At 43.0% G+C, this 14,277-nt stretch overlaps 2 protein-coding genes across 10 annotated transcripts in view; one reads left to right on the plus strand and one right to left on the minus strand.

The window, feature by feature from the left end:
- The window catches only part of MAP7 (microtubule associated protein 7), a 126,127-nt gene extending 118,776 nt beyond the window's left edge, over window positions 1-7,351 (plus strand). For all 8 annotated transcript variants that reach the window (XM_048489917.1, XM_048489902.1, XM_048489911.1 and 5 more), the window contains 3 exons: window positions 974-1,109; window positions 4,679-4,911; window positions 6,516-7,351. In XM_048489917.1, the coding sequence (XP_048345874.1) occupies window positions 974-1,109; window positions 4,679-4,911; window positions 6,516-6,526 (380 nt within the window). In that variant the 3' untranslated portion in view covers window positions 6,527-7,351. The remainder of the gene's footprint in view (window positions 1-973; window positions 1,110-4,678; window positions 4,912-6,515) is intronic.
- Window positions 7,352-11,525: 4,174 nt separating this feature from the next.
- Window positions 11,526-14,277, minus strand: part of LOC125438930 (vacuolar protein 8-like) — a 45,725-nt gene continuing 42,973 nt past the window's right edge. For both annotated transcript variants that reach the window (XM_048507670.1, XM_048507660.1), the window contains one exon: window positions 11,526-13,779. In XM_048507670.1, coding sequence (XP_048363627.1) covers window positions 13,637-13,779 — 143 coding nt within the window. In that variant the 3' untranslated portion in view covers window positions 11,526-13,636. The remainder of the gene's footprint in view (window positions 13,780-14,277) is intronic.

The following is a 14,277-nucleotide window of genomic DNA, read 5'->3' on the forward strand; positions in this document are numbered from 1 at the left end:
CTTCATGGGACATTGGCAACAAACTGCCCTGCCACACCAGGCCTGGCAACAGCCTCCCCATCCACCATCCCCCCAAACACCATGTAGGGTGGCTTGCCACCACTGTCCTGCTTGGTGTGTGGGCCAGGGGAAGGGTGGGGGTATTGGGTGGGTGTTGCCAGGGCTGGCAGGACAGGGCAACTTGCTGCCGCTGTCTTGTCAGGCCCAGCTTGGTGTTTGGGCCAGCAGGATGAAAGAGGGAATGGGGAGACTGTTGCTGAGCCGGCAGGGCAGGATGGCTTGGCACTGCTGTCCCGCAGGGTCCGGCTAGGATTTTTCGCTGGGGGGAGGGGGTATGCAGAAGTTCTTGCCAGGCTCAGCAGGGCAGACTGCCCTGTCCTGCCACTGTCTTGCTAGGCCTGGCTTGGTGTTTGGAATGGGGGGAGAGTCAGTGGGGTGAATGGGAGGCTGTTGCTAGGCCTGACTTTGGTGTTTGGGCCGGGGGGAGCCTTGATATATGGACACTGTTTTGGGGACTATTTTCTACTGCACAAGTACTCTACTCTCTCACTTTTGGCACACAACTACTGATCTTTTGATGGAAACAAGTATAGCAGTCTCCTTCCACTTGTGGCTTTAAAAAGAATCTTGAGATGAATTCTGATCAAGAAGTGCAGAAACAAAGATTTATGGTGGATCGTATTGTAAATCCACAAAGTTAGTTTCTGGAAATTGTATGTTGTTAATGTTGAGGCCAGCCAACCAGGGCTTCCTAGGTTTTGGCCCAGGAACCTGTCTTTACCCTGATCTCTCACACTTGAATATCATGACATTCAGGAATAGAGCACATTTGAACATGTACAGCATGCTGCTCCTTCTCATAGGCTATTTGTATACAAGCTTTCGTTCTGTTCACATGGCTGGATTTAAACAAATATTTCTAGAAAAGGTTATGTCGGAAATCCTTTTCCTCTTTCTTCTTTTCTTCTGCCAGCGTCCAGCCCTACATCTCCCATAAGCCCTGTGATAAATTCTCAGATTCAGCATATACCAGAATCCCCACGCAATGGAGAAATGGTAACCCAAACACACGTGCTCATTTCACATCAGCCCATGGCAAACATTGACAGGTGAGTGAGAGCACACTGTTTGCAAGTGGATGTTTATTGAGAAATGTTTGGTCATTTCTTCTTTTTTAATGAGGCTGTATTAAATCAAATCCTTTCCCCATTTTTGGTGTGTTTCTTTCAGTGTCTTTTTATACCTATTCAGATGCTGTAGATACCATCTGCTGTGAGTTAAGTTTGCTGTGTAAGTGAAAGCATTGTTGAAAGCCCAGTTTACTGCTTGGTAGCTAAAGAGCACATTCTTTAAAATTTCATCAGAAACTTAAAAGTCCTTTGCTCATTCTATATACATTTCATAGATAATATATTACAATTGTCTGTTTTACAGTTTACAGAAAAGAGTACTCTATTCTCTCTTGTGAGTTTCAGCACTCATTAGAGCGTTAAAAAGCTTTTTTTTAAAAAAAAAAAACCTATAATCAGAGAACAGCAACAAAGTTCCTTTTGTAGATCTGTTGGTCCTGAAGGTGATTCCTATATTCAGAGTCTAGAACTGGTACTAACTTCAAGAAAGATATGCTGCACTTTTAAACATCCATGTAATGCACTGACAATTCTAAGCACCATGATGGAACCCAGACAGGGCAGTGGTTGAAATATTGGACTGTGATTAATGAAACTCTGGGGCAAATTGATATTATTTTGCTTTTTGTTAACCATGCAGTTTGGTTATTGTAATGCACTATATATTGGGCTAGCCCTAAATACAATCCAGAAACCAGGATCAGAATGTAACAGCACAGTCTGTTGTCAAAGCCTGGCTGACGGGAACATCCTATCTTAAAACAGAAGAAGAAGAGTTTGTATTTCTACTCTTGCCCCTTCTCTCTTGTAAGGAGACTGAAGGCAGCTTACAAACTCCTTCCCTTCCTCTCCCCACAGCAGACACCTTGTGAAGTAGGTGGGGCTGACAGAGTTCTGAACAAACGGTGACTAGCCCAAGGTCACCCAGCAGGAATGTAGGAGTGGAGAAACAAATATGGCTCACCAGATAAGAGTCCACCGCTCATGTGGAGAAGCAGGGAATCAAACCTGGTTCTCCTGAGTAGAGCCTACCTGCTTTTAACCACTACACCACTCTGGCTATGAGTCTGTCTTCAGGTTCAATACTGGGTACTGGTCTCCACCCTATGGAACAGGCATCCTAAGGAGAAGAGGTTTTTTTGTAAGTACTGCCAGGCCCTTTAAAAACTAGGCCTGTTAATGGGGTGCAGGTTAGCAAATGTTTAGGGAGCATGGGTTACTTGAAGCTTCATTGCACTTTTCATATTTTTAAATTTGGAACTGTAAGCTGCCCTGAAGCTCACTAGGTAAATTTAGACTGGTCAGTTTGTCTCTCTCTTAATTTAACCTACCTCACAGGGTTGTTGTGATATAAAATGGAGAGAGGAGAACCATCTACATCACCTTGAGCTCACTGGAGGAAAGGAGGCTATGGCAATCATCCTCAAGTCCCACTTCTCCTCCAAGGTTCTGAACCAATCCTAGTGATTTGCTCTTCATGCAAATCCAAGTGACTATCTGCCAGTCAGAGCCCATGGACCTCTACTGAATGGGAGGGGTTGAGCCAGCCTCAGCTTAAGAAGGGTGAAGAATTCTTTTTTTTTTTTCTTTGGACAGGGATTTCGTGGCTTGGGATAAGACCATCAGCTTAGCCAGGATTTTATTTGGCTTTTAGTTAGGGTTTGGGGGTCAGCTTAGGGAAAGAAGCTTGTGTGACAAATAAACATCCTGTTAAAGGCCCATCATCTGTAACTTATGTGTACAGGTTTTGTGGAAAGGAGCATTGTGTAGTAGAGGCAGCCTTGAATCTGCTGAGGTAACCTGTTTGGAGAAAAGGGAATCAAATCTAGGATTTATTCACTTTACTTGAGGTTCAGCTATGGAGTAGTTACTCCTATTGGGGAACAGTCTGCAACCTCTGACAGCTGAAGTTGAGAGCCAGTTTTACTTTATATATTGAAGCTGTATGCACAAAGCATTTACCCTATTAAATACTTCCATTTTCTGTTAAATAAACCCCTATTGTTCATCTCCCTTTTTGTCTTGTATGTCTAGTTAAATATTTAGGAAAAAGTTATTTCTATTTACCTCACAGATAACTGCAGTCTGTGTATAGCAGGTTCCCAAATAAGAGACCTTTAGAAACTACAGAGCGTACATTCTACCAATATTTAATCAAAGCTTGTGTCCCACTATTTATTTGATTGTGGGCACTTGAGTTTAAATAATATTTAGGAGAGGCCAGAGTAGGGGATTGTATATTCTTCATCCATAAACCGATTGTCTCAGAGTCTCTTTCCCTCCCCCCTCCAGAGAGCCACCACAATAAAATAAAGCAATATGATAAGTTCCAAGGAACATAAATGCAGGGGGGTCACTTATGTCAACCACTACATATTGCTTGGAATAGTTACTGAGATGTAATAAACACAGAAAGAAACATGAAATAAATCAATATAAATGGACAGGATCAAAATATACTATTTAAAAAGCTCCTGTGTTGTAAGGCCCATTCACTTGAGATAGCTGGACTCTTTTGGGGTATACCCTTCCTGCAGTCTTCCTTTTAGACCTCTGCACTCTATGTAGTCCTCCTTCCGAAGTAGGGATTTTCCCTCTAATTTTCTCCACTGCCCTTTCAATTGCAAAGAAAAGTGTGATGTATAGGGATGTGCGTGCGTGCGTGCGTGCGTGCGTGCGTGCGTGCGTGCGTACACCTTTAAGGCCTCACACAGTAGTTTCTGTTTTCTCCATCAAAGCAGTCTGGGAGGGACCTACAATGGGAATCCTTCTCTTCCTAATAGTTCTACTTTCAAGTTAGAGAGTTAGTGAATGTCTGTTTCTCCTTCTATACCCCCACCCTGGCAGAACTGCAAAACACTAAAGACTGCAGACTTTTCCCCTCTGTAGTCCTCTCTTGAGCAGAGATGGGTATAGCATAGCCTTTTCCACTTACAGTCATGAACTTGTGCCCAAATAACAGGGATAGCCAACCCAAACTGTTTTAAAACAATGCTGAGCCAGGAAATTGCTTCTTGGAAAGAAAACCAATCATAGATTAAATCCCTTGAAATAGAAATACTGCCAGTCTATCAAGGCAAAACTGCTGCTGGCTGAGATTTGATTGTGTTTCAAATTAATCAGCAAGTACCACCTGCTGTCAGTATTTATCAGTGTGTGTAACTGTTATCTGTCTTTTTAAATTGAACACTAGATGATGTCAATTAGGGACTGTGTTTTCCAGTTGTGTAGATAGGGAAAGGATAGTGTTTGATACAAGAAGCAGAGGAAATTGCTGGTAATCTTATTTTTTTAATGGATACCTGATACAAAGAAACCTTCAATCCTTTGCCTGTAAGTACACTGACCTGCAGAATATTTTATATATTGAAAACCCTAGATGTTGCTGTTGACAGCTGTTTGACATTGCAAACAATAATTTCACTATAACTAATGTTGTTTTTATTAACAGCCCTCAATATTTTGTACATCTTAATACCTTGTACATTTATGAAATTGTGATAATACATCAATCGGATGTGTTGATTGATCATATTCCTGTCTCTCAGTAATCTCAACCTAGGAAAATGTACAAATGAGAATGGAGTATCTATGCAGAATGAAAACTTTGAAGAGATCATCAACTTACCTGTGGGAACGAAACCATCAAGGCTGGACGCCCTGAACAACGAGGAGGAAGATAGCTCTGAAATTCCATTGACCCCAATTTTGGCCTTTGAAGATAAGGGGACACTTGGGCCATTGCCTCAGGTAGACAATGTTCAAACACATCACACTGCAGGTAGGTTTGCTTTAAATGTCTTAAGACCACTTTGATTTCTAATTGATATCTATATTAATCCAACAAACAATCTGGTTTCAGTTTATTATGTACAGTTTCAAGACATGGAAGGAAGCACACCATGTTTGTCATACGTTTATATTGACGCGCAGCTTGAAAGGAGCTGAGAAAGAGGACGATGGCCAGTTTCTTTAGACTTCCTAGTAATTCATGGCACCTGTTTGGAGGTGAAAGGAATTATTCACTTTAAAAAATGAATTTCAAGTAATTACTTCCTTAATTCTCCAGAAGGTGTGTTTCATACAGAGGTCCACCCTTGTACAACTATTCAGTGGCACATTTATAATAAATCTCCACATGCAATAGGGCATATATACATAATAAATCCTGCTCCTCAACAGAAGGTCTGCATCAAGCCCCTATATGTGATTGGAAATAGCATGGGTTTGGGGGGGAGGGGATAATTTTCCTAATCCCATCAAAAAGACAAGCATGTACACCTCTATGCACATGGGATTTTCTGTAGCCTCTGATGCTGTCCTGTTCCCCTTTGTGTGTGTTTAATGTGAGTATAATTGAACATCTGCACAGCACTTCATTGGGAAAGAAAGTTGATAATTAGATGCCAAGGTCAGTGTTCCTTTAAACAGTCTGCAAAGTAGGAATTTCAACAGGTTCAGGCAGTTATTTTCATCCTTCTGCTCTTACTAATTCTGGGGCTGTTGGGAAAAGGACTGCGCTCCAGAATGGGGCTCCAGACTCACTGCTCCTCTACTCGCAAGGGCCACCCTGGTCCCAAGCCAGGAGCTGATGTGCCCCTGTGTGAGGAGAGTGTGAGCTGCCACCATGAGGGGACTGCCCAAGCCTTAGACCGGGTGTTTGCTGTGCAAGTGAGTGTTCTGTGAGCTCATCACTCTGACAGCAAAGTTCTGCCACTGGCAAGATGAGTAAGATGGTAGGTCAGGTAATTTCTGGCCTGCCAGTGTGGCTGGTATGCAGACAGGTGGGGCATTATCCATCAGAATGGCAAGTGAGTGGGGCATTGACTGATGCAGTGAGGCACTGACTGCTTGTGAAATTGGCAGACAGGCTGCTCAGTGCTGGCACAGCAAGCTAGCTGCCCTAACTCTGTGGGAGGCTGCAGCTTTCCTCTTCCTCCTTGTCTCTCTGCATTGGGGGGACAGGGCCTTTTCCAGGGCCATTTTTGCCTCCCAGTCCATCCTTGATTAGGTGCTTGCCCAGCTGCTGCATTAAAGCTGCCATTACTAGCACTGGCTTCAGAGAGCTATGGTGCTGAGGCAGGGGGCATTTAGAGTTCCTCCATAGTCCTGTCTCCCCACTCCCACCCCAAAAAGAGGTCTGGGACAGCTACCGTTGTTGCCCTGGTGCCAAGACTGCCTCTACTTGCCTGGTAAGATGACCCTTTAAATACTAATATCTCTATGCAATGTTTCAAATGTATTGGAGCCTGTTCCCATTTACATATGGTTGCCATCGGCAATTGACACGTTCTGCCATTGTTCTTTTACATAATCGAAGTGTTCATTGTCTCACATTATATACTTTTATCTGCTAATTTGCCGTTTGTTGGCTTTTCCTTACAGAAGTTGTCTGATTTTTGCTTTTGAATTACCAAAGGCAAAGCAAACATCTCTGCAGCCAATGGAGTTCCTTCCATGCAATGAAGGAGTGTTATATTTTTGCATTCTCGAGTTTTCTAAAAACTTCTTGACAACTGGACAAGTTTTTTTTTAAAGGACCATAGTAAAACCAGCAGCAGAAGAATTTATTGGGAATAGATCTGGATTATCTTTCCATCATAGATGTCATCACTAGAGAAATCATACTCCATGTGCATAAATTGCTTTTTTCAAGCACGCTCCTTTGGTTAGCAAAATGGATAGTTTCTGCTTTCTTTAAGACAAACTGGAATCTAAAAATGATGGGCTGATCAGATTAATGGATCTGTTGTTGACTTTCTGTTCTGTTTTTCTGTTTTGAGGATGGGTGTTTTGATTTTAAAAGGTACAATGTAAAATCAGCAAGGAATCTTTTACATTTTACTGATTGAATACTTGAAAAGTAAACACCTCATTGCTCTACAAGTAGGGCTGCTGGGGTGTTTTTATTTAAACCTCCTGGTTTAAATATTATTGCAGAGAACTCTTAATTATGGAGGCAAAATATAGGCTTCTGTATCAGGTTCTTGTAAATGTAACTCCTTCATGGACATTCTGTATATTTAGGCTTCACTACTGTTGTCTTGCATTTTCTTTTGAAATAAAATAACAAAGCAGGTTTTAAAATGTGAAAAATTTAAAACATTATTTTTTCATGGATGAGATGAAAACTTGTTATCATAGATAATGTATTTATTAATTATGTTCAGTACAAAATAAATCATAGAAAAATGTGGTCAAAACCTACATGTGTAAACTTGATTTTTTTGTTTCTACTTTATTCACGCTAATCCAGAAGACACTACTTATTGGCCATTTCCCCATTGAGAAATTTAATCCAGATACAACCAGGTTTAAAAAGAAACGGCACCTTTTCATCACAGTTTCACCCTCCCCACTTCAGCGTGTGTGTGTGTGATGAGGACATCCATGTCTATCACAGTTTCAAACAGTGCAGCACTCCTCACAATCATGCGATCAAACATGTGATCTGCTCAGTGGCTCTTTCCTCCTCGTCCTGATTGGCTGTTGCGCTGTGTTGGGACAGGATTTTTTTAAAAAACTTTTTTGTTGCGCAGCTAAGTCACCATGCACATGCATAGATAAGACGATAGCTGTTTTTTGCACTAAGCTATGTTTATGTGCAGCTTCTGAACTCTTTACCCATGCAGCTGCCCTGGAACAAAAGTCTAATTTTAGTTTACAGTTGGCACAGAAATCACATTCCACACAGCCACGTTTCAACGTAGCCTCCGCCGGTGCAAAACAAAAAAAAAGGGCTGAGTGCGCTTTGTACATCTTAATACCTTGTACATCTTAATTATTTATAAAATTATGATAATACATCAATTATTGAAGTGATGGCATGTAATCATTGCACACAGAACCCATGGATGTTGTATGCATTGAGGGGGGTAGGGTTTTTTGTTTGTTTAATGGTAGTCATCCCAAAACTAGTGTGTTGGAAATTCAGGTCTTTCCTAGGGCTTTTTGTGTGTTTGTGTGTATGTGTGGGTGGGGAGGTTAGGATTGACTCTTCAAGAGTCAGCCAGCCAACAAGCACCAAACTGTTTACTAACATACAACTTGCATGCCTGGTACTATTCAACAGCAGAACAGCAGCCACCTTGTAGCCGGTGTGTTTAATGGCTAGAGTTTCAGATTCATTTCAGATTCAGATCCCTACTCTGCCATGTAAAATTATTGGATGACTTTGGGCCAGTTACACATGCTCAGGAAACCTACTTCACAAGGTTGTTGTGAGAATAAAATGGAGCATTGTAGAGGAAAGTAGCATATAAATGAAGTAAATAAATAATAAATACAGCTGAAGATGGGATGCCATCCCTGCATTGGCTCAGAGTTACCACTAAGGCAAAAGCCAGCCTGGACAAAGATCTCCTGCCAGCATTTACTTGCAAATAGTTGCAACACCTTTTCCTAAAGCAATCAAGATAGGACAAAGCCTGGGAAAGCAAGTTCCCATCTCGACCATGGCTCACCTGTCCCTGCGAGACCTCGACCACGACTCACCTGTCTCTTAATTTCATCCAGAGTTCCTGCCAACTATTCTTCTAAGCACTAATCCCATATTCTAGTTTCCTGACAAACTTCTCTAAAAGCTCACTTTCAGCTGCATTGGCATTATCGTGGAGCTGTGATTGTATCAGTTCCACCACAAAATCAGTTCCACTCCAAAATCAAATCATTTCCAGGCTTTGAACTTAAGTCCAAGTGTCTTCTATTCTTCTCTCCTGGAACAAGAGTTGCCTTCGTCCTGGGAAGACTGGGCCACCTAGTACAGCCCGACAACCCATTCTCCCCTATAACTAGACTGTCCCCCCAGCACAAGATGTTCAGTATTTTCCTGAGCATCTCTCTGTCTGGTTAATACTGATCCCAACGCTGCTTTCTACTCCACCTCTATCAGAGCTCAGTGCAGGTTGTTGAACTCTGCTCATTGGACCAATCATGTAGATCAAGTAATTATCTCTTTTCCCTCAAAATCCCCGCTCTATCCCAGACCTATACCCTTAATATTTTTTTTGCATCCCTGGACTCTGTGAATTCTCTCTGTGTTTGGATTATTTGTGTCCTTGTAAGTTTAATATTTCATATTTTCTTAATAAAACTTGTTAAACTTTTACTCCAGATTCCTGTGAATTTCTTCTCCATAAGTGTTGGTGGAAAAGATCTTGTAAGTTAAGCACAGTCTGCCCTTGCTAATTCCCCAGTATTTTGGCAACAGATTGGGGAAGCAGCAGTACTGCCAGTAAATGGACTGCTTGGTGGTGAGTGGGTGGCTCAGGAAGCGGAGAATGGGAGTCTTCCCTCCCCACGCATGAGTCTTGTGGTTCTCCACTTGTTAATGTGTATCCTCCTGACTTGAAAGGATTGGTACTTAGCATTATTTTCTGTGGTGTACATCTAGGCAGGCCCGATACATCAGACCCTAAAGACCCACAATCTGCTTTCCTTTACCTATGACTATCTGAACATACATGAATGGTTCATGTTGTTTCTATAACTTTTTCTGATCAATGTAAAAAATAACTGCTAGAATTCTTTAAATCAGAGCCAACTAATTGCTATTCTCTTCCTCTTCCCAGCCCAACAGCTTTCTAACAATCTTGTTCCCCATACAATTCTAATCTTGCAGGATCATGAAGCTATGAATAAATTATGATAATTCATCTGTAACGGTGGTGTAAAAAATTTATTTTTTAAAAGTTAATATACAAGGATTACAGCAGAATTTTAAAAGACACAAAAATTAGGGCTATGGCAAGTCCAAATTCCTCATTCTCCTCCTCTTCCCTGAAGTATTGCGGGATAAACAGAATGGAAGAAAAGTTCAACTGCAGCAAGGCAGGAGAATATAATTCCTTCCCCCCTGCAAAGGAGGTGAATAGCCTCTGCAAAGAAAAGTGTTTACCAAAGCTAATTTACTTTTTAAAATATCGGAGAGAACAAAATGAATTTGCATCCTGTTAGACTGTGGCCACAATGTACTGTCACCTAGAAAATGATCTAATTGAACCGTTATTCATACAAGAGCAGTAGTAGCTGAAGTAAGTCCAGAAGACTGCAACTTTAATCTAAATGGACCATAACTTCCATTATTTGTTCATGAAAGGCAGTGGTAACAAAGTAGGGAAGGGAAAAGTATGTCTCTCTCTTTACCACACATTTATCTCAGGTACAAGTAATATTGTAATAGGATGAAAATATCCAGCACCAGGGAACCTGTTTAAGATATATCTACCCTGAATCCAGTTCTTCTAACGCTTGCCTCACAAAAAGTCTGTTACAGTGCAGCTATATATTCATTTTATTAAATGTTGTATTAATGAGAACACTTTTGAGAAACGGACGCAAACTTTTTGAAGGCCTACTAATGAATGTATGCCCAATCTATGTGCAACCTATACAAATGGCTGTACAACTCTCTGCAGTCATGCTTTGGTTTGGATGAGCTGAAAACTTAAAAGATGATAGGAATATCATTATGCACCTGGATGAACAGTGATACATTAATATGCCTCAGATAATATTTTGTGGGACCCCTTGGCTGTTGCTGCAACGTCTCATTAAAAATGGCTGTTGTGGGTTTTCTGGGATGTATGGTCGTGGTCTGGTAGGTTTTGTTCATCATACCTCACCTACATCTGTGGCTGGCACCTTTAGAAGCAGTAAGATGTGCTTCTCTCCATGGCAGTATTAAGTCCCCATAATCCTGTACATTGCATTGTAGACCCTCTCTCTTGCAGCAGAGAGGTTGCAAATTGCTCCTCATGAGTTCATGAAAAGCTACTAGTGAATGAAGCACCAAGAGTAGTCTGTAGAACTAAGGCCCTTTCCCCATAGACCCAAAAGCGGCGGTATTATAGGGGAGGCCGGGTAAAATGCCGCCCCAGGCTGCCGATTCGCACACGAGCAGCTTAGCGGGCCGACCTGACTGCTCTCCCCTCCTCCCAGAGCGGCGTAAAGGCGGCCTAAAAGCTAAGCTAACCGCTAAAGGAGGTTGTTTGAGAAGCGTCTTCCAGCTGAGTCGCGAACAGCACTGCCGGGAACAGCTGTTCCCCCTTCCCTTTCCCATTTACCTCGTGTGCGCCCGTCCTGCTGGCCTCCTAAGTCCCTCTCCCGCTGTCCCTCCGACCCCTGGAGGTCGGGAGGAGCCAGCGATGGGCGGAGCTGAGGAGGAACCCGAAGTACGGCGGCAAATTAACTGTCCTGGCTCATCGAACAGAGAAAGAGGCGACTCCATGCCCGGAGCCGCCTGCTGTCTACCGGCCTCTCCAGAGGGCCGTCCGCGCTCTGCATCGCGACCGGGCCTTCCCGCCTCCGCATCCGGCAGAATTCTTGCCCGGTGATGGGAGAGCCTCGATCGGTAATATGCCGGAAGCTTGGCCACTAAGATAGAGTTTAGCCAGATGCTCTTTGCCAAGCATTATCTATACAACATCAATTGGGAGACAGGGGCCATACTGTGAGTATGGATAACAAGGAGCTTTGCCTGGTCTTCTTAAATGCATAAATTTTATTTAAAATCATCCAGGGTGTAATATTTTGGAAAGATGAGAAACATTTTTTATTAAAGCTTGGAGAAGGCAAGCTAGCTGATCTCAAGTGCCCAAAAAAATCACACTCATGGTTATGTAATACAATCCTAATGGTGAAAGTGAAAGACTGAAAAACTTGGTGTTCATGTGTAAACAAACAGGCAGCCCTTAATACTACCAGCTAGCACATTTTTCATTCTAGAACTGTCAATTTTAATACAATTTTTATGACATTTTCACTTGGGAAGCATCTACTATTTATTTGCTCTTTGGGAGCAGATTATTCAGATGCTGTGGACAAGAATGGTGCCAGATTCCAAACCCTTTTGGCAGTCATTCATGGCTGTAAGACCATTACAGTGTATGAAAAGTGTGTTGTGCATTTGTTATTTGCCTACTTCAATGAACTGCATGCTGTCAAAACTGATCCTGGGCTGACAAATCTGCCAGTATGGGCATTTTCAGTTTTGAAATGACTCAGCCATGATGATGAAAAGCTGCAGCCTGCACATGTACAAAAAAAGCGAGGGAGGGAGGGAGGGAGGGAGGACTATCATTACAGCTGGTTCACATAAGCAGTAATGATCAAACTTCACAGAGAGAACATTTCACCTCAGTGTTTTCCAGTGGAGTCTATTCACACAGCCATCAGCAAACTGAGTGTTAAGCAATCAAGCATTAAAACATGCCTGTGTGAATCACTCCTTTGTGTCCATCCCAGAGGAAGAATTGCATTATGCACAGGCTGGCTCTGGGCCTTCTCAGAGACACAGCATGTAAGACTCTTATATCCCAAACAAGCTGTCCAACATGAAGCTATGAGGTGGCCACAAAGGATCTTCATCATTGGAATTCAAGCCTCTGACATTTAAACATCCATTCTACCTCTCTCAAAAATCATATGAATGCAGAGCAGAACAATTTGTGGCCTCAGCAGTAAACGGATCTGCAAGAGTAGGGGGAAGGATAAAGCACAGATATGACATACTTATTGGGGTGTAAAAGAATCGCAACATTTATTAATAACAGCTGAAGAGGTTTGGCTTGGCATGTGCTGTTGGATCCACAATTGGACAGATAAATTGGTATTCGACAGACCCACTGCTGACCAATGAAAAACCCCATCCCTCAACCCACCCGCTGAGGGGAATGCTCTGGAAGTGGCAGATGAGACTGGATGCACATGGGCACAAGCCACTATGTGTTCTCCCTGAAGCCTGGGGGCATGGTGATTAACAGCAATTGCACTGGGCATACTTACTGCAAGCCTCTGCCCCCAAGGTCCCTAAACAGGAACCCTGACTAGGAATGATCAGCACACCAACTCAGTTCTCCCCAACACTGGATCCAGACTAAGGCCCAAACTGCCAAAGTTGTGACAAGAGGCACACACAGATACAGCAAATTGAATAGAACAAAGCCATAAACAACTGAGAATGAAGGAGGGAGGGGAAAACCCAGAGCAGAGTGAGGAGGTGGTGTAGCAGGGCCTCCTTATAAGCAGGGCAGCAGACCTGAGGGAAATGTTTCACTATGAGGTCCCCTGGCCCAACTGACTTCAGGGCCTGCCCAGTTGGCCTGTGATTGGCTGACTGCCAAGAGAGATTCTGTGAGCAATGGGAGACATGTAGGCCCTGAAAGGAAAGTCAGCAGAGAAGTGATGTCCACCTTATGTTCCCACACCAAACCCTCAGGGCTCAGAAGAGGACCTGTGGGTTAGTTCAAGACCTGCATTCTCATAGGTCCACATTGCCTACAAAAGCCAGGGTTGTGTAGTGATTAAGTTGTTGGACTAGGACCTGGGAACTCCAAGTTTAAGTCCACACTCATCCAATGGAAGCTTGCTGGGTGGCCTTGGACCAGCCACACACACTCAGTCCTAGTGTTTGGAGGGAGGGTCTCCAAGGAATACCAGTCAGGGGCAAGCAATGGCAAACCAGCTCCAAATGTCTCTTGCCTTGAAAACTATGGGGTTGCTATAAGTCAACTGTGACTTGATGGTACACGCATAAAAATGTTGCCTACAGCCATTCTGAGAAGCTCTTGCATTTCTTCAGTTTGTTGGCAGATTTGATCAAGGTGTTCCTTCAGCTGGCTCTGGCTGAATGCTGATGAAAACTCTGAATCTGTAAAAAGAAATGAGAATACAGGTGCTGTGGGCTGGTATCTTCTTGCAGGTGGCTTCTGAATGTGCAGCAGCTGCCAGATTGTATCCAGTTAACTCTTTCACCCTTTCCAGACAGACCAATAAAAGTGGGGGAAAGGTGGGTTACATGAACCCGCCCTCGCCCCGGCCCCCAGCACGGCTGGCTGCCCCATGGACAGCCAGTGCGTTGGGCGGGGCATGCAACTTTGCATGAAGGTGATTTTTTTACTTCCCTGCCTGCCTCTCCCTCCGCCCCCACACTTCATAGATGGAAGTCAGGGAAAGGATTTTCGAGATTAGTGTTAGAACTGCCTTAGAACTGATATCTCTCCCTAGAACAAGTCCTAGAACTGATCTCTCTCTCTCTCCCTCTGTCTCTCCATCTCTCTGTCTCACACATACACACACATATATCCTGGTTTTCAAATGCAATAAAAGACAGCAATTTTGCAGTGATTCTCTGTTTATATTGATACAT

The sequence above is a fragment of the Sphaerodactylus townsendi genome, linkage group LG01 (assembly GCF_021028975.2).
Source record: "Sphaerodactylus townsendi isolate TG3544 linkage group LG01, MPM_Stown_v2.3, whole genome shotgun sequence".
Lineage (NCBI taxonomy): Eukaryota > Metazoa > Chordata > Lepidosauria > Squamata > Sphaerodactylidae > Sphaerodactylus > Sphaerodactylus townsendi.